Source organism: Scardinius erythrophthalmus (genome assembly GCF_964197995.2).
Source record: "Scardinius erythrophthalmus genome assembly, chromosome: 21".
Lineage (NCBI taxonomy): Eukaryota > Metazoa > Chordata > Actinopteri > Cypriniformes > Leuciscidae > Scardinius > Scardinius erythrophthalmus.
In genome coordinates this window covers 10056755-10078438 of record NC_138241.1, presented here as the reverse complement: position 1 = coordinate 10078438, position 21684 = coordinate 10056755, and the positions used below count along the sequence as shown (strand labels likewise).

At 36.5% G+C, this 21684-nt stretch overlaps 1 protein-coding gene across 2 annotated transcripts in view; it reads right to left on the bottom strand.

Annotated features, from left to right (window-relative positions):
* LOC308681343 (CUB and sushi domain-containing protein 1-like) overlaps positions 1 to 21684 on the bottom strand; it is a gene marked incomplete at its 3' end in the record, with an annotated part of 827421 nt that overhangs the window by 119667 nt on the left and 686070 nt on the right. For both annotated transcript variants that reach the window (XM_081350146.1, XM_081350147.1), the window contains 6 exons: positions 20606 to 20722; positions 17664 to 17777; positions 15596 to 15691; positions 12598 to 12801; positions 10963 to 11087; positions 5928 to 6024 (listed from right to left, as the gene is read on the bottom strand). In XM_081350146.1, the coding sequence (XP_081206272.1) occupies positions 5928 to 6024; positions 10963 to 11087; positions 12598 to 12801; positions 15596 to 15691; positions 17664 to 17777; positions 20606 to 20722 (753 nt within the window). The remainder of the gene's footprint in view (positions 1 to 5927; positions 6025 to 10962; positions 11088 to 12597; positions 12802 to 15595; positions 15692 to 17663; positions 17778 to 20605; positions 20723 to 21684) is intronic.

The following is a 21684-nucleotide window of genomic DNA, read 5'->3' as shown; positions in this document are numbered from 1 at the left end:
CGGTAACTGCTAGCCTGCCATTAAAACAGTTTTACCCACTCCACAGTACACCAAAAGCAAATAAATTATAACGGCAGATTATCGATGTAAATGTCTGTTGAGAGAATAATGTTAGAAATCAAACTACTCTTGCATCTCAATGATCTCATTACATTTACAGGAACTAGTTTCTCAGCAGCGGCGGAATTTTACTTTGCTCCGGTTAGTACTGCGCCGAAAAGTAAACAGAAGCGCACTACAGTCAGGACGTCTAGCTAGCTAGTAGTAGTCTTGGTTGCCTAGGTAACTTAATATCACTCCGCTGCTGTAGACTGTGCTAATAAATACAGGGAACAAAGTATAACTATTGCAATGCGATGAAAGGGTAGTTTGATTTCTAACATTATTCTCTCAACAGACATTTACATCGATAGTCTGGCGTTATAATTTATTTGCTTTTGGTGTACTGTAAAGTGGGTAAAACTGTTTTAATGGCAGGCTAGCAGTTACCGTTGACTCGCGCTAGCCTAGCACCGGCGAACTATGCAACTGGGAGGACTGGGTGAAATTTTTTGAAAACTGTCTCCACTGATAAATAACACCCAGGCTAACTTGGAAATGATGAACTAGGCTATATGCCTTTCTCCACTGATCTAAGCTGCTGATTTTTATAAGGCAGCTGTCTGACTCTGAGGTGGCGAATGGGAACGTGGTTTATGTAACATTAGCAACACATTATTAGCTGTTTGATTACATAATCAAGCAAAATTCTAATCATATTAATTACCGTTATGTGTCCTATGAGAAAAGCGATACATGAAACGCATTATCATTCTGATACATCGACTTGTAGGCGACCCTGTATGAGTGAGTGGAGGCAGGGCTCATTTACATATTCATGCATCTGTGTATATTAAATGAAGCAAGGGTGTAGAGTTACATTCAAGCTATTTTAAGGCATGAAAAAAAATCACAGGTAAAAAGAATGAGTTAAATGAATTCAACTCAAAGATGAGTTTTAAGGGAAACAATTATTGACTACAGGGGGACTTTAATATCAGTATTAGTAAATGTTGAGAGTTGGAAGCATTTAATTAGCAATTACAAACAATTGTTAGTTCATTTTAACTAATATAACTAATGTTAACAACTGGAACCTTATTGTAAAGTGTTCCATCTCACTTGTGGTAACATTACAGTATGCATGGTTAATTCAAAGCATTTGAATAATGTTATTTAAGAATGTAAAAAGATGGAAAAACTGTGTCTCACAACAAGATGGTAATAAATGAAGTAAAGCTATAGCAAAAAAAAAAAAAAAAAAAAACCCTGCAATGCATCACATCAGAATCCACCATCTCCCTGTGGGAATGAATGTACAATTCAAATACCCTGTAAAAGTAAATAAGGCTGGAGTAAACAAGATTGTAAAAAGAATCAACAAATACAGCTTAGAGTGTTCAGTGCATTATAGTACGCCGCCGCACAGCAACTCGGGATGAATGCTTAAATACACCCACATAGCCATGGCATGCTCTTAGAGAACTGTTTAGTTTGAGAAAAAAAGATTTCTTTAAAACTCACATCTATAGCATTTATTCATACATGGATTGTTTATATATTTACACAAACGCCCAAAATGGTGTCTTTCATTTGCCAGGAAATGGTCCCCTGGCATGTTTTGCATTTAAAACATCCTGCCCATCTGACTGTTAATATTCCAGTCGATCCAAGTCCAATAAGACTGATGACCAAAGCCTGAAAAATGTTCCTTTGCGCTTGAATGATTTGACTAATCATTTTTGGATGAAGTTTGACAGCTGCGTAGAGCTCATCCAGTGTCCAGTTATTCAGCAGTCTATCATCTCTATTAGGGCCAAGGCAATCTGAGAAGATCTTAAAAGCCTCAGACGAGACTCAGACGAGCTTAAATGGACATTGCCAGACAGAATATGTTACTCTTAAAGTACTGCATCACATTGGTTGCCAAAGAGGACAAGGAGAGATGCCTCCTCACAGATTAGGGGGATTTTGAGAAGAATGATTCTTTGTGAAATACATGCCCATGATTCCCTGATGAGCACTGATGTTGCTCCCACACAAATGGACAAAAAAAGTTGCACATTCATCAGACTCAAAAATGTGTGGGGTAAAAGATGATTGGGCAGCGTTTGAACTGAAGTCCAACCACGTCTATTGATTTTTGGTACGGAACTGAAGCTTTGAGAGATATTGTGCAGAAATGTGAAGCACTGATTAAATTGTGACATGAGCAAATCCTTAAACACTACAGAGGCTACATGTTCATAATAACAAAATAACAGAAAAAAATATGTTCAGACATGTGGCCTCTAGTTATACAATAAGGTAACACATAACATACTTAAATACATGCATACATACATACATAAATACATGCATAACTAACCCTAAACCAAACACTAATCCTAAACCTATAGTAAGTATGGTAATGTTGTTAATTAATATTACTCAGTATTTAATATATAATTACACTGTAAAAAGGAGACCTTAAAGAAGTGTAGCCAAAAATATGATTAAATATAAAAATCATATTACATATGTTACTTATTAACACTGCTTCATATTAATCATGTTTCATCAAGCTTTCCTGTAGCTCAAACAGTAGAGCATTGGCGCTTGCAACGCCAAGGTCATGGGTTAAATTCCCAGGGAAAGCAAGAACTGATAAGAATGTTAATGTGTACCTTGAAATGCAATATAAGTCGCTTTGGATAAAAGTGTCTGCCAAATGCATAAATGTAAATGTATATAGTTTCATTGTAAATTTCTGTGAGGTATTAGAACTTTTTGTTACTGATTGTAGTGCTACTACTTACTAATTTGGTAATCAGAGTTTCATTTTAGTTAATAGCAGTTACTTCTGACCTGTAATGCTGCCTGGATCATAATCATACACTGTTCGCTCGTTGGCCAGAGGAAAACTGGCCCCCGACTGAGCCTGGGTTCTCCCAAGGCTTTTTTTTTTTCTCCATTCTGTCACTGATGGAGTTTTCGTTCCTTACCACTGTTGCCTTGGCTTTTGGCTTGCTTAGTTCGGGACATTTAATATTCAACAATTTTATTGATCTGCCTTACTTAAGGTGGACGATGATGCAATTTTCTTCTAGAAACAAACTTTGTTGTATGATTTTCATGTTATCACTGTGAAGCTGCTTTGATGCTATCTGTATTGTAAAAAAGCGCTATACAAACAAAGGTGACTTGACTTGACTTGACTAGAATGTTAATATTGCATTCCTCTGTTGTCCTTTTGCAAATATTCATTGATGTTGGAACAATATTCAAAATTGTTACCCATAATTTTCATAAATTAAAAAGCCTCCTTTGGAGAAATAGTGATTATAGTCTGATCTCAGCCATGTTTCATCTTCAGAATCCTGACGTGCAGTTAGAATTATGTAAATAATGACAGCAATATCTTTTAAAGACACACACACACACACACACACACACACACAAAAAAAATGTGTGCAGTTGTAATTAAATTGGTATTTGTTGAGCCACAATTAATCCCACATGATGAAATGTGTGGGGAGACAGAAACACAAAACATATCTGACAGTTTAATTAAGGGTATTATCCTAATGGATTTGTGACTAGAGGAAGAATGAAACGACCGATTGTGATGGGCGAGTGTGCGAGTGATGTAAAAGGCGATCACGCAGGCGACAGGAGAGCGAAGAGTGCATTTTAATGGGCAGCCAAACACCATGCCTAATGACGCTGACTCCTGATTCCCTGCCATGTCTTACCAATGCTCACAAATGACTCCAGGCTTGTATAATTTGGACCATTGAGATCTAAATGAGGGGAAATTACCGTTTTATCATCAAATTCAATCATAGACTGGCATCAGGTGTCTCAGGAGATGGGGTGAAGATGGTTTAGCATTTAAAGTGCTTCTTAGCTTTTGAGAATATGGCTTGGGGAAGGTGAGGAGTGCTAGACAGTGTGAAGTGCCAGTGAACACATGCCTTAGAGCAGCTGGAGCTCCCTGGCTGGGTGACCTTTCACCAGCATGCTAGTGTGGCGCAGAGGCGAAGTTCATTATAGCCGTGTTGAAAGTATAGCTAGAGGCCTGGCCACAATTCTGTCTACTGGGAGAGACCCAAAAAAGGTTAAGCCTCCTCTCTCAAAGGAAGATACTGCCCCCTCTTCCTAATCCTGCTGTGAGACCTTTTTGTAAAAAATGGTTTCCGTTTTATTTTGTAATGTTCTTTTTTTTTTACCTTTTTTTCTAAATAGCTTTATCAAATCAATATTCATTTGATTTGTTTGCTCTGTTTAATCCTCATTAAATAATTTGTATATTTTACAATTTATTATTGTTTGGGTAGTTGGTGCATAATGTGCCTTTTTAGATTTTTGAGCTCTTTTTAATCAATATTGTATTTTTAGGTTTATGATATAACATTTATAATAATGTATAAGGGAATGTGTATATCTTAGGACATGTAACTTGTCACTATTTTTTTTTTTTTTTTACCATTTTAAATGATGTTCATTTTTTACATTTTTACATTCCGTCACTGTGAGACGGAAACCTCGTTTCTCAACATCGTTTTTTTTTTTTTTTTTTTTCATAAATCATTACTATTGGTCACCCTTTTATGTCTGTCTGTGGGTTTTGAAATTATTTAACAAATTAAAAGTATTAAAAAGAGCTTGTGACTAAACCACGTAATTTATCGGATCCTCAAACTGTTGGAAAACCTTATAACTCCAACACCACCTCTATTGTGAATGAAGTACAGAATGTCTCTGCTTGTTTGCAATGCAGAAGTTAATAAAGAGCTGGTTCTTTGAATGAGTACAGCACTTTCTTTACTCAAGAAACATGATATATATAAATGCTAATGTTGTATGTATTTGAGGAGCAGATAAGAGTCCAGATTTTGTTGTTGAGTCATAGCCAACACTGTCTTAAGAAGCCTTTGCATAGCACTTCATCTTTAATAACAAAAGATTTTGGCCAAATAACAGGAAAAAAAAAACAGTTTACACATAGTTACAGTAAACTTTATAACATGTAAGTTAATGAAAACGTAATGTGATGCACTTACCAGCTCAGATGCGGCCGTTCTAATGACTGACAAAGCACATATGTCAGAAATTCTCAAAAAAATGCTGGTCAAAAACCTCATAGCTCCATTTGAGCTTGATTTTGGTAAAATGTTAACAATATAATGGCACATGCAAGTGTCTGACCATTTAAAGCCACAATATCAACTTTGACAATGTCTTAAAAGTAGCATTTTTGGAGATACAAGTTTTCCACCTGCCAGCACCTTCCACCTCAGAAGTATTAAATAAATATGAGATTATAAAATGCTAGCTTTCCAGAAGTATTTCATATCCACTATGAATAACTAGAACAACAACAAAAAAAGGATAAACACTTTTCAGTAGAGTGAGAAAAAGCTAAACTCAAGTAGTAAAATAGTAAAACACAAGCTGTAATTATGGCATTTAAAAAACTTTAAAACATTCAATTTTCAGTTTTAAACATTCAGATTTTTGGTACTGAACATTGTGATAATGAAGTGGGATAGAATAAATGTGGGTGGTGGTTTGCCAACTGGAACTCAAAAGGGTGTAATAATTGATACTGTTAATCAACCAAATGTAAAATGAGGACATTCATCTGTTATGTAAGGGATGGCACATAGACAACGTTCCAGGACTGGAGCTAATTTCAGCCCTTCCAAGAATCCAGGGGCATAAAACCAGTGGCGGGGTTTGGCTCTCAGTTTTATTGCAATATGAAAGCGTAATGAGCTATAAAGAACTACATGATATGCAAATGAGCTGTAGGAGGGGACTTCTGTAAATCAGATGCTGTATCACTCCAACAGACTATTATTGAAATTAGCAGTTAAAAGGGGATTAATAAAGACAATACAAACCTGAAAAGCTCCCGAGCTTCGGAGCTGTCATATCACCACCATCATAGATTTCTAACGAGTCCCAGTTATGCTCAGTAGCAAAGCTCATGACTTGGATCTGCCAAGAAAATGGAGACACACATCATGAAATGACAAATTTATGTACAATGAAACAATTCATTAACAAAATGTCATATGCTATACATTTGCAGCATTGCTTATAATCCTAAGCAATCTCTCTGAACCTAAACAGGTGGTTTCTGCTAATACCTTTAAGACATCAATATGTAAATGGATTCATAGCTGGATATGGTCATATGTTAATATACTCATGGTGTTAATACTATGACGATTTCTGAAAGATCCAAATCCCTTTCAAGGGAACATGCGTTGCGTCGAGAATTGACGCTGTGGGAACACCTCTGCGTGATTGCGTCCTGAAGCACGTGTGAAATCAGTCCAATAGGCCTGATGGGACATCATAGGCGGGTGACGTCATGACCAGGAAGCTATAAAGTGCACTCAGACCAAACAATATCAGCTTCTATGCCTTCAGCAAGCGCTCCGTGTGAAATTGTCTCTGTCTATTCATTGTTTATTTGTCACAAGCATATGTATATGTATATATATATATATATATATATATATATATATATATATATATATATATATATATATATCAACACAGGAGTATAAAGGCGAGCAAACAGCATTTTCTGCACATTGGTGGTGGTTGAGGAGATTCCCCCCCTTCTACGTAAAGCGATTTGAGTGCAGAGAAAAGCGCTATATAAATGTAATGAAGTATCCTCATTGCACTTAAGTACTGTTTAATCTCACTCTTACATCTCCAAAGACTGAGCTCTTGGTAGCCAAACAACTATTTGGTGTTTCCTTCGCAACTGAAGGGCTGTGTATATTATGTGTTTGCTGACTTTATGTTGATTTGAGGTGTAAATTAAATAATAATAATAATAATAATTCGTTACATTTATTTAGCATTTTTTCTGGGTACTCAAAGCGCTTTACATGGAAGTGGGAATCTCCTCAACAGTTTTAACAGTTTAATAGGAGGCTCATTGAAGCGTGGAAGTTTCTGGTCCCTTAATTCTTTATGCAGCATCAAAACATGTGTTGCAGTGTAAAGAAAAGCATGCAATATCGGGAGTTTTAGCTCCGCTTCTGTTGGCTTTCTTCTCAAGGGAAAAACGTCTTATGCAAGTGGCTCGGATCTCGCGTTTGCCGAGGCAGTGTGCAGATTACGAGCCTGCAATAAAGAATCTAGTGGCTCGGATCTCGCATTTGCAGAGGCAGCACTTAGATTATAATCTAGTGCTGAGATCTCGACGGTGTCAGAATGAGAGTCGTAGATCCAAATGCAAGCAAGCAGTTTATTGAAGACAGGTTGAAACAGGGATAATACTCAAAACACCACAAACACCACGTATAGCAGGCGGGCGACCAGGATACAAATTCTCAGGAGAGGATGAGTGATTTGAATAAACCCAGCGCGGATGCCAAACTGGAACTGGATGAGGAGAACTCCAAACGATCTCCAGAAGTCTGGAAACACAGACGAGATCGAGGAAATAACTCCGTAAGGAAACTCAGGCACCAGAACTGGGTAAGAGAGCACAAACAAGAGTGACAAACCGACACCAAGCAATAATCACTCCCGCTAGATATAGGCAGCTAACAACAGAAGTAACTAGCTGCAGCTGCGGGCTGATTAAGTGATCAGCTGGTTACTAAGCAACACACAAGCACTACACACTCAGACCCCACACCCACAACAACCAACAGATACACAAAATGAACACACGGATCGATGAACTGTGACAGACGGGTCTGCAATAACAAATCTAATGGCTCGAATCTCGCATAGATTACGGGTCCGCAGTATATTTATAATATAAAAAAAAAAATGCAAAGGGAACCGAGCAGACAGGAGTTTCCCTTTCTCTCTTGTTCCTTCGCAAACTAATTATATGTGTTTGCAAGCTATGATTTATGATTTTTTTTTGTTTTTGAGTTTCTTATTTAACATTTCAGCCTGTCATTCAGACAGTGTATACTTGTCTGTTTGTTCCCTGGCTGCATTTAATTTGAGAAATTAAATGGAACATTTGTCTGGCTTTGAGAAGTTAGATGCCTGTGTGAAAATACTATATTCAGCATTTCATCCAGATCTTTCTTTACTTGTCTGGTTGATATTTGGATATATTTAATTTTGAGGAATTAAATTATAAATACTCTTCTGATTTTTGTGAAATTAGATGTCTGTATTAATATACTATTCAGCCTTTCATCCAGACAGTGTTTATTTGTCTTGTTTGATCTTTGGCTACATTTAAAATGGAGGAATTCCATTCGGAGAAATTCCAGTGGGTAAATGGATAACACCTAAATATACGGTGCCCTCAGGGAGCCATTCTGCAAACCCCGCCAACTTGTGTGCTGCGGGGCGCAGCGGTCTCCAGCGAGGTCTAGTCTCAGTGTCTGCCTGGAAACGTTGTGGCACTGGGACACTTGCTCCTTCCAAGGAGGGTTTCAGAAGGTTCACTTTGGTTGCTTACTGCTGGTCATCCGTTTCAGGGTGCCAGATTGGCAGACAGTCGAGAGACTGGTTCCCTTAGTACATTTTTTAGCAGTGTGGAAACTACTACCAAATATATCTCAATGGGTCCTGCACACAGGGGGGTTCTGTCTAATGTTGTAGGCCCTGAGCAGGCTTTGGTTATGGAACAGGAGGTAAAAGCTATGCTGGGGAAGAGGATCGTAGAATGTTCTTCCTTTCGGCCTAGTCTTGTCCCCCGGTATTTTTATTACATCAACGTTTGGTCGTTTTTGGCTCAATGTGGAGCAGACGATGGTTTGGCATCGAGATGTCGTCCTTGCCCACATGAAAGTATGGGGGGGGGGGGGTCAAGGCTGAACGCAAAGAAAAGTATTTTCTATGTTTTATATCACATATGACAGGTGTGGTGTGGGATTCAACAGCATTGCAGGCACTTCTGTCTCCTGCTCATATTGGTTGGATCCTCACAGCGGTGAGCAGATAAAGAAAGGCCACTCACTGTCAAACAGTTTTGAGACTGTTAGGTCTGATGGCAGCTGCGTCAAACGGAATATCTTTTGGCCTGCTGTACATGAGAACTTTGCAGTGATGGCTCAAGACCAAGGGGCAACCCATTCTGCATGATCAAGGTTAAGAGCAGGTGCTTCATACTTTGATTATGTGGAAGAAGCCTTGGTTCTTGTCCCAGGGTCAGTGACAAGATCAGGAGGAGTATGGCGGCTTTGTAAGCCTTATAATAGGGGTATCCCTATAAGAGGTGTGTGATGTGGTGAGTATTACAACCTATATTTGGACTTCACCCCTGGGTCCCAGGTGCTTCTGTCTAAGGTGTACTCACCAAATTTCACATAAGACAGGCACTGGTCAGTACGGCAGCGTGGGTATAAACGCTCCCACAGTGTCAATTCTCGATGCAGCATGAGTTCCCTTGAAAGGGAACGTCTCGGTTACGACTGTAACCTTGGTTCCCTGAAAAGAGAACGAGACGCTGCATCACCCAGCCATACTTCCAGCATGAGAAGCTGACATTATTTGGTCTGGGTGTATTTTATAGCTTCCTGGTCATGATGTCACCCGCCTATGACGTCCCTTTATGCCATTGGACTGATTTCGCATGTGCTTCAGGACGCAATCATGCAGAGGTGTTCCCACGGCGTTTCAGGGAACCAAGGTTACAGTCGTAACCAAGACATTTTTCAGTTTAATCTTCATAAATGGCCTGGCTGAACTGTGGAAGTAACTGTGTGCTGTGAATATTATAGTATGTCCACATAGTACATTAATCTCTTTACAGTATTTAAGCAAGGATAATCCTATTTTTTAATAAGTTGACTTCTTTAGTACAACAAGATGGTCTAAAAACAATAATTATGTCAGTATTTCTACAGTATCGGTAGTACAGTATTCACCCTCTTGTACCTTATTGCTTAAAGGTTGGGTAGGTAAGAATTGTCTAAAGAACTTTTTTTCAAATTGGCTTAAACTGTCTTTATATACCAATACATAATTAAAATGTAAGTACTTTGAAAAAGAGAGTATACAAATTGAGTGACTATAGTGTATTTAATCTTCAAAAAACACAGCTCATTAATTCCTACCGGGACGAAACAAGTGATTGGCTTGCGCGACTGTCACTCTCCGTCGCCATGACTACCGCCGCTATTACTGGCTCTGCCCACGTGCGCGCAGTCGCGCACCCGTTTTTAGGTGGGAGTGAATGGAATTAATGAGCTGTGTTTATTGAAGATTAAATACACTAGAGACACTCAATTTTTTATACTCTCTATTTCAGAGTACTTGCATTTTAATTATGTATTGGTATGTAAAGACAGTTTAAACAAATTTGAATAAAATTTTTTTTAGACAATTCTGACCTACCCTACCTTTAACATAACAAAAATAACAACTGTAAATGAACACAAAGTTATTAATACGAAATAATAAAAGTAAAAAGTCCTCTTTTTTTTTTACTTGCTTCAAGACATGCTTCAAATTCTGACAGCTTACAATCAGTATTAATGAATTATGTATTTTATATTTCATTATTAATATTTTTTTAATCGTATTATATATTTTTTTCTGAATGCTTACTCTGATGCTTCATATAGCTTTCAGATTACTTTAAAAAACTTTAAGAACTGTACATGTGAATTTTTGTTCTATAGCTTTAATTTGCCCTATAATTTGTTCTTTCCTTTATTACTAACTGTTTACTTGCCTTAATTGAGGAAAAGTGTGAAGCAATGTTTGGTCAATAGAGAAATACTGTACATTGCTTTAATTTTACTGAATTTGGTTGTTATCTAATTAATTGTTAATATTATATTTAGTTATTTTTTATATAATTTTCTTTTAAAAAATAAAGAATAAATTCCCCCTGTGGTCTCAAAATATCATTTAAATCAATGATTTTAATCATTTCAGCAGGTGTAGCTTTACTGCATTTGATGAGTTTACACATGGCTCTTTTGTACTTGCCTGGATACCGGCTCCTTCTGTTACAATGATTTTCCACACACAGTTCAGGCTGTTCCCATAAGGCTCTGGGAACCCAGGGGAGAGGATGGTACCTCTCCTTTCTGTTAGATTCCCACTGCATGGAACTGTGGAGCAAAACAGAGGCAAAATTGAGCTCATGCTGAGGATGGAACAGTACAAGTGCCTGAAATGAGTCCTGTGAGAAAGACAGCTGTCTCCTTTGACACAAGGTGTGATTACGCCTAAGGTAACATGAACCAAAGCCATCATCCCCCTGCTAAAACATACATTCTCTGCATGAGAAATGTCTTTCTGGTACCACTTTATATTTACCACGAAACAATCTTATATCATTGCATTTCTAAAGACTTTCTAGCCATAGAAGCTAACCACATTCAAGTCAACATGACCAACAATCCAAGTTTAAAAATTACAAATTACAGAAGTAAAATGGGTTGTGTTTTCTTGTGTTATGTAGTACTTTTTTCAACATATTAACAATGCCATGCTTTATCTTTGCTGGTAGATTCCTTTTTTTTTTTTTTCATTGATGGATGTAAAAAAAAAAAAAAATGATTAAAGATGTTTTTCCTGCATCTGATTTATGTGGAGGGCTCTTAAAATCATTAAAAAAAAGCATTAAAAATGTGAAATCACATACTGTCTGATTAGTATGCTACATTTGAATTTGAACTTACCTTTAAAAAAGTATGTTCTATATTGTATGAATATGAAATATTAATCTGTATATTAATGAAATTTGGACATAATACATCCACCATGTTGTTACAGTTGTGTCACTTCACTGCAATTCATATATCCTCTTGTTTCCTGTCTAATACCTTTGGATTCACATAATTTATAAAGGATTGTCATGACATCACTTTCCTGAAGCTCCAGAACAATTAGTTGCATGACATTTATGGCTCAATCTCTATTCAGGTATTACAGACTGACCAGCAAACAGTGTTTCATGTTGACTTTAATTCATAGATGAAATGGATGAATGTGGAATGATTTTTATGTTGTAGTTAAGAAGCTAAATATATTTAATTTCTATTAATATTCAATAGATATCTACCTTTCAGTTTGTAATACTTATGAAAACTGGGGAATTGAGATTTGAAAGCAGACTGAAATGAGGATGTGCCTTGGGTGTGATAAAATCGTGACAGCACTATAGAATACAGCGACAGTTAAATGCTCAGTATTAAAGCCTGGAGGTTACGGCTTTGAACTGAAGGCTGTGGCCCAGAGGCCCTTGGATTCAGCTTTCAGCCCCTTGAGGATGGCAGTATAGAAGGAAATATTAACTAGAGGCCTGACATTTTAAATCCTCATAGAGGCCACTGCCATTTCGTCCTCCAGCAGGATTCCTAACCCTTATTAGTTGCCTCAAGGTTACAGAAGATCATGGGAAACTTGCACATTTACATTCTCTATGACTTGAGAAAATACGGGGCTATAAATACCAATCTGAATGACGGTCCCTGTTAGCAAGCAAATAAAAGCAACGTGGAATTTGTACTGGCTGTAGTTTTTTGTATTGCTATCACTCAGTCACAGTGAATTGTTTAGTCCTTAATAAAACATGACTAGTGTGCATTTTCCTTGGATAAATCCAGGCTAGCTTACCTATACAATTTGGGATGGTGTCATTCCACTGTGCCAGAGCGTTAGGGACCGCGTGGCACTTGATGGCTTTGGATCCCTGGAGAAGGTATCCGGGGTTACACTCGAAACGAACAATGGAGCCAGCTGAGAATTCTGAACCGATCCGCCTGCCGTATCTGGGCTCTGGGATGGAACTGCACTGTGTATCACTGGTGCGAGGAACAGCTAGTGGACAGCAAACAGATCTCTAATCAAAATGGAGCAGATGTGCCAAAAGCTCAAGCTCAAGCTGCCTTTACAATACAGTAACAATGTACTAGGTTACAATAGAGTAAATGACTAGGTTTTTGTCACAATCTAAATATACATATATATATGTATACTAAAATTATGCTATAATTTCAAATAAATGCTGTTCTTTTGAACTTTCTATTTATCAACCAATCCTGTAAAAAATACTAAATGTTTCTTGAGCAGTACATCAACATATTATAATGATTTCATTTGACAATAAAGACTGAAGTAATGATGCTGAAAATTCAGCTTTGGCCAAACAGAAAATACATTTTAAATACATATTCAAATGGAAAAAGTGTTATTTTAAATTGTAATAATATATCACAGTATTACTTCTTTTAAAAAAATTGATGCAGCCTTTGTGAACATGAACAAACAAACAAACGTTTGAACGGTATGTGGCGAGCAGGACGAGGCCTAGGGTTGTGAGTGATACAGTAGTGTAGGCAAATATAAATACATATACATACATACATACATACATACATAATACTGCTAACACAACCCATATAGGCGACTGAACATGGTATTTTTACCATGTTGCTAAGCTAATGGCTCAATACTTTAATAAACCCATTATACAAATATTTACAGCAGCAGACATTTATTGGGGAAAGTCCATTTCTACTATTTCTATGTTTTTTTCTACCCTTTTCAGTAATAAATGAATTAAAAACAACATTTTGCTTTCCATATTTGTTTGTAACCTACTGTTGTAGGCTTCCCAGTGCAGAAGTGTACACTGTGACTATTTTAGCACTCTTTTTATAGAAAACCCACATATGCATTTTTGTAGTACATTTGTATGAGCATCTTCAATGACCCTAGCACAGAGAACTTTGCTGGTTTTGTTTTCAAACATTGTAGCAACTTTGGTTCTTTTTGTCTATTTATGCCTTAACTTTCATCTGACGGCTGTGGCTATATAGGAAGAGGCTGGTAGGACCATCTACCATCACCTGGATACCTCCATGAGCCAAATGAACTGTCCTAACTGTCAGAGAACATTTCTCACACACCCACTGTTCTCTCTGCGCACATTGCTGTACGCTATAAAATGGTGAGGAGATATGAAAAGAGACAGAGCAGGCTTGCCGCGGTCTGCGTTGTGTGTGTGTGTGTGTGTGTGTGTGTGTGTGTGTGTGTGAAAGCTCGCTGATGCGGCCGTGAAAAATTCCTATTGTATCTTTTTATAAGGCAGCTGATAAAGCGATTTAAAAAGAGTCATTTATATACTCTTTTATGACACATTTTAAAATGAGGGAAGATGCCTCACACATCCTGCGGCACCCTGCTGCTGTCTGGGAAATTTGAAACCTCAGGGGTGAGTCATTTAAAGGAACAGTTTATCAAAAAAGTATTTACTCACCCTCATGTCATCCCCAAAAATAGCTCACCTAAAAATGCTTTTATTTATTTATTTTTATTATTATTATTATTATTATTATTAGGGGTTCAAGCACGTAGCACTGAAACCCTATTGTATTTGTTAGAATTACCCAGGATCAGTATTGTCCCCTAAAAGCGACCAGGCAGACCAAACCATAATGCTGGGTGCACTCTACAAGATATTCGGGATTTTGGACCGATTTCCACCCTTCTGACAATCTAGGTAAAGTCCCAATTATCTTTATTGGTTCTACAGATTCATATTGTGAGTAATAATACAGTTACTAAGCTCTATAAATGCATCATTGATGGCTATAAGTAATAGGATGCAATTGTCCTAAAGAAAATGTTAAGAAATCATGAAGATGTGCTCATCATACATTTTAAGTTGTTTATCTGTAAATGTAATTAATGATCAATAATAAAATAAAATAATGAAAAGAAAAAAAAAAGAAATCATTAATACAAACAGTTGAATTTTGTATATATTTTTTAAAGTTACATACAAGCAAAACACTGCAACAATATTTTTAAACGTGTAATTCCAAACTGCTATAAGCAATACCATGCATATGGCTGAGGAATCATTCAACAAATGATTTAATGACGTCTAATGCAAACATTAGCCATTAAAGACATAATTGATAACTAACTGGTAGAGCAAACAAGGGTCTCTGGAACTGTTTTATATTTGATCATTTATAAATCAGTGTATAATGGATTATGAGCATGCACATTGAAAAAGCAAATGCATGACTTATAAGTAATTATAAAAATAATATAAATGTAACTATAACTGGTCTTATAATGCAGTATAAGTCTTAATGAGTCTTTATAAATATATTTGTAGAATAGTAATACTTACAAATAAGAATAGATGGGGCTATAATTCATTATAAGCATGGACTTCATAGAAAGTGTTAACGAAAATGTCTCCAAGCATAAAACTGTGAGGCAACTCAAAATACTCATGAGAACAGCGTGCAAATCATTCTCCCATTCGGCTTTACTCAGAGCTAAATGCATTACAAATTACATCAAATTCAAGCCCCTTCCTGATTTGACTCTATTGTGTATTGGTTATGACATTGTGATTGCACTGTTAACTTCTCTGTGTGAAATATAAAGGCTATTTCCCACAGTAAGCGGGCTCAGGCATACTGATCAGCAGGCCGGCCCTACACTACACAGCCGTGATTTCACTTTATACGCAATATATACACGACACAAACACACCAAAGGCTAACTGAATGTTTTGGAATTGAAGATTAAAAACAAAGCCTTGGCTCTGCACGATGACCTGTTATTGACTGAGAGTTGAGCGTGTGCTTACCTTGGTAAACAAAATGGAAACCTTTGGCAGAAGGACCGCTTTTTGCGCTGAATCTCAGCATGATTTGGTTTGAAGTGGCCAAGGGCAAGGTTTCTCCTGCAAAAACACAATATGGCAGACATTAAAATCTCTCAGAGTTGCTTGTGGAGGCAAATGTGCCACAACAAACTGTAGCCTTAAGAAGTGTACATGACAAATGGCTTAATAACTCTGATCAGCCTCCGAGGCAAAGGGTGGAGAGGGCAGGTCAGCAACAATGGGCCTAAAACTGGTAGATAGGCTACCCAAAGAAATACTCAAGCTGTCTTCAGCATGTTCATAGATGCAGTGGGTAAATTAAAAGAAAATCCCCAACCGAAAGGCTGACTTACCCTTGAGCTAAACTATGAGCTTTTACAAAATCAAAGTGTACTTTTACAAAGTTGTATCCAAAGGAGGAAACAAAGTGCTGATATAGATGGCAACTGAACACTACAGTTGAGCCTGGAGGGTTAAACACTCTAACTATGAATTGAGTGGCCTGTCAAGATTTCTGGCCCACTGCTCACAAAGCTGAGATAGAAATGATATGAATTTACAGCGCTTCCCATGGGAATATAATGTTGCACAGCCGACCATGAAGATATACAGTATAAAAATGCCATACAAACAGTTTGTGTGCAATGGCCGCCATCAATCCTGCAAAGACTGTGGAATTAGCTGTGATTTTCTTGTTCTTGGCATTTTATTACCTTTCACTCAATAATATCGGCAATAATTCAGCAGGAAGCTGCAAGGATAACATTTTCTTTTTAGAAAGAATTAAACGAGTGTATAACCAAAGGGCAAAAACGACAACAGGAATCCAAGATTTAAGATTTAAACTTGATATAAATACAGTGGACCAAAAAGTATTTGAACACTTAAGCCACACTTAAAATGTCATTATCAATAAATAAAACAACAAAATATCAAACCAAGCAGCATTCATTTTAAAAGAAGATAGCAAAAACTTGCTTTAATGAAAAAAAATATATATATTTTTGTATTATTTAGGTTTGAAATGATAAAACCAATACATATACTGTTTAGAACAAGGACAAAAAGTATTTTGACACTTTCTGTAGTGGATCATGTTGATAGTTAATGTGATTCTCTACTTCTGAGGTTACTCTGATAGGACACCTCTGAACTTGAAGAAAACCGACTTTTTTATCTACAAAAAAAAAAAAAGTTTTATAAATGTATTAAAAGTCTGCAAATAAGGCTCAAGTTTATAAAAACATGGGAAACTGAATTCTTTCTGAGAAAAATGTTAGCATAATTTGCCGATTCCATTTGCTTTTATATTGTGTTGTCTAATGCAATGACATTTTTTTTTCCTTAGATTTATTTTCAAAACTATAGATCTAGACATTATTTATTAGAACTCATTTTTAATCTTAATCTATATAGTTAATGTAAAATAGATTCAAAAGGTGGAAGAACTTATTACTGAAGGTTACCACTTTGGTACCGTTTTACTTCAACATTTAAAACTGCATTTTGACTTAAGTTTTTATTGTTTCAGTTTTATTTAACTTATTTTTGAAATATTTCAATTGCATCTAAAATTTCAGTAGTTTTATTGCAAGAAAAAGAAAATTAGCATATACTGTAGATGACTCCAAAGTCCAAAACTGATTTAATGAGGTCTTTCAGGTTGACTTATGTGTGCAAATATGTATTTGTTATTTTCTTTTTTTATGATTTAGTAAAAATATTACTTGCAAAAAAATGAATTATGTTTGCTCAAGCCTGACAAAGTCTGTTCACTATACTGTATAACAGAAATTTGAAACAATAAATACAAATACAAAATAATCAGCAAACACTTTCTAAGAAATTATACTCCCTCTGCATTTCCCCTTTGGAAAGAAGCCATTAAACCTCACTTGAGACCTTGTTCACTGCTTAATTGTCTGCACAATTGTCTTTTCACTGATTTAAAAAGCCATATATGCCTGTTTGCTTCTTTTCAACGGGTTCTGTGCATTTCAAAGCAAACTCAAAGCAACAAAACTGTGTTGAATGTAAAGCCATTACTTACCGGAATGAGATCCAGCCAGGGAGCTTAGCAGCCTAGAATTCTGATTGGGCCCATCAAATAACTCAACGGAGTCGTTCATGGCAGTCTGGAAATAGGCAAATTGCCCAAACACCACTAAGGAAACACAATGAAACACACAGAGCGTGTTACTATCATCACCACTGCTGGGAAGAGTAGTACAGTGAGTTAAGAATAAAAGAACCATAAATTTCCCATTGACACTCATATTTCAGGTTGATGGTTTTATAAGTGTCCATATGCAGTCTGCACAGAAGTATGTATAGCCTAGACACATCAGCCCCATCTAGATAAAGTGGCACATGAGATTAAATTCATTACAATAGAAGATCTTGATTACAGAAATCATGCCGTGAAATTGTGAATAAACTGTAAACTCATACCGCAGAACACCACTTATACTACTGCGGCAGCTGTCCTGAAAACAAATGACAGAGCTATGTGGGAATCAAGAGCCCAGTTTTTGCTTGTGATTGACAAACAAATGACTGAGCTGGTTCTTTTTTAATGAAATAATCCAAATGACTCACAAATCAAACACATGGGTTGTTGACTTACTACAAATACTCAAAGGGGCTCTATGTAGAATTCAGAAACCGTTGTTATTAGCGACACTGGTGGCCATAAAGTGAACTGCTGCAGCCAGCAACTTATTGTATACGTACAAACAACGAGCACATTTAGCTCAACACACTGCCTTGTTTTGAATGTCCGGTAAGTTCCGCCGTGAAATATACGTAAAGCAGAGCAGTCAGGTTGTGAACATATCCCAGTGCCTTTAGGTTCGGCATCTTCAGGTTCAGTGTTAAAATGCAAATGTGAACACTAAGCGGACTAGGACTAAATAAATTTTTGGTTTTTTTCTTTTTGGTCCGGACCAAATGAACCAAGCGAACCGGACTACAAATGTGAACACACCCTGAATGTGGTTCTTTTCTTAGAAGTAAAAATATGTTTTAGGAAATACCTTGAATGAACATCCAGACGCCGTCAACACTGCTGAGAGCGACGTTTAGATGAATATGTAAATATGTGCTGCGCGTTTTCCTCTCAATGACAAAATAAACGCACAACAAAAATGACAGCGGTGAGAAAGTAGCCGTTTAGAAAGCATCTGATCATAGAGAAAGCTCTGCCATTCACCAGCATCATGACAACAGATGAATTCATTAAAACTGCACTATGATAAATTGATTATAAATTATATATAGACTATACAGATTTGGCTATGTGAGACTTTAGTTTAAATTAATGCCATTTCTTTGCATGATACATTGACATCACAGTTGAGAATGGCTCTTTAGGCATCATAGAAAGGAAGAGAGGCTCTTGGGAGCGAACGTAAACGTCGCATGATTGATTTTCCTAGAAAGAAACGTCCCTATTCCTTATCACAATCAGTCTACAGACTTTCACAGACAACCTAGGAAGTCGGGGAAGGTCTTGTTTTTTAAAATTTTGTTACAAGCTGTTCACACATTGGCAAAAAAAGCAAGTTATACATGACAATTCTTACATATAGTCCCTTTAATGCTTATTTTAATGACTGACATTGTTCAAAGAACAATGTAAAGTTGAATAATCAGTTAGAGCTTTTGTGTGCTTTTACTATTAGTGTACATCCAAGTACGAGAGTGTTAACATCATTGTACACCTTTTTTATTGTTTTAAAATCATGAACCTCTTTCTGCAATGTATACAATATGTGTATTTTTGGTCACGTCTGGTCTCCATTCCTTCTGACCTGAGACCAGTGATGAAGCTGTGATGTGTTGGCTTGCCAAAAAGGGCACATGGTTCACACAGTCAATGAAAGACTAGGGAAATCACAGAGGCATGCTGTGCATGTCTGGTGCTGGTGTGAGAGCCAGCTAAGCAGAGAGGGGTGAAAGGGGTCATACGGGCCACTGCGATGACTCTATTATCTCCTCTGTAATGAGATGTCGGTCCTCGCTTCATACTCAAACAGTATAGAAAACCTGAAGGGCCACTGCTAGTGGCTCTGCAAATATCAGTTTGACTGGATTTCTGTCGGCTAACAAACACTTCCACAAACTTCAAATGTTAAAGCCTTATTTACACAGCTATGTGTTATGCATGAACTGCATTTTTTTTTTTTTGCAATGAATTTATTAAATTTTGGTTTTGAGCAGTTGTGGATATGAAGTATGCCCAAAAATATATTTAAGTTTACTCACATACAATTTCTGTATATAATAGAACATTTTTGTAAATTTTGAATTAACACTTTAATTCAAAGGAGTACTTATAATAGTAATATCAATGGAGTACTTTCCATAAGATCATCTCTCAATGCAAATCAAACCAGCTATTAGGCTAACTGAAATAAAACCATGCCAATCTCTAGGTATGGTGAAGGCTATGTGATGATGTGGGGCTAATTTAATTCCAAAGGCCAAGGGAACTTTATCAGGATGCATAGTATCCTGGATCCATGAAGTAACTGGCCTTTAAAAATAAAAATCTGCCTGCCTCTATGGGAATTTAACATAGGGGTGTCCAAACTTATGCACCCTGTATTTTAAGGAAGAACATTTATTTATTTACAATACATTATTCATTCACAAAGAAAATTGGTGTCCTTAAAGGTTTGATTTTTCCTAATTTTTTAAATTAAGGCATTAAGTTCAGTTTCCAAAAGATGATTTTTTATTCCTCTTTTTAGTCAACTTTAGCATGGGTGTCTAAACTTATGCATAGCACTGTATATACATATATACTTCAAACAGAGAGTATACCAAATAAATATTACTTAAGAATTTCTAACTAAAACCATCAACAATTGTATGCAGTCTTTACTTGAAAACATGATTTCTTAAATAGTTTCCTACTCCCATTTTATTATTTTCAATGTATTACTCAGTATTACACTGTGACCTTTGTAAGTAACTTTATTTACTTACCAAACTCTCCAGATACTGTGATGTAGTAGGAGCATGTCTGGCCTGTCGTGTAGTTGAGAGGGTAATTTGGGGATAATACCACTCCCTCTGATCCAGTGTACTGCCCACCGCATGGTGCTGAAAGAGAGAAACAACCCAAAAGGCTTGTATTTACTCTTGTTCAGTCCATGTGACACTAGGAAAATATGTCATTTTTAGAACAGTATTAGTTATGTGATGACCAGTGAGACTCGGGGAGCTCTCCAAATTTCAAAAGAGGGAGAAGAGGAAAGCACAAAATAAGTAATTTTTCCATTATGATAGGTCAGATTTAATAAATTTACCATACTTTGTGCTTTCTGGAGTCAGTTTGTCACATGTCTAAGTGTTTTATACTCTAATGTTTCATGTCATTCTATGTGCTTAAGGTAAGTTCCAATTGCTCTTTAGCACACTTCCAAGTCCATATTTGACCATTGTAATTTAATTTTAAATTGTACATGCTATACATTCAAAGAGCAAATCAAAAGGCATTGGGATTAAGTGTGCATAGATGTATCAGTTGACAGGAAGTGCACAGGGGATTTACCCATCAGCAGTTGCATATACCTTAGTACTACACAAACTTTGGCTAAAAGAATAAACTAATATAAACTGATGCATTGATGCTAAAAATAAAAGTCATATTTACTTTTATATTACACATCAGCCACATGAATCACTTAATTTAGGGGTTTATGTGTGATGAATTATGCATTTTATATTAAGTGAAATATATAATAATATATTTAAAATATAAACCCACTTGGATGCATTATATGCATTTATGTGAAAGTACAGTGATTTACATAATATTTATTTACATGAGAATATCCCTATATTTGAAACCGCTAATCTGCATGATGACTCAATTGTTGCCTGTGCTTGATGACGTTGAAGGGCATTACAAATGATGAATTGTTGGCAAGAAAAAAACTTCAACAGATATTCCCTGCTGAATGTGTAGGTTAAAAAGAAAAAAGAAAGAAAGAAAAAAAAAGGCAGACCTTATTCAAAAACAAGGCACTGTTTGAATAAGAGGTAAGTGGAGTAATTACCAG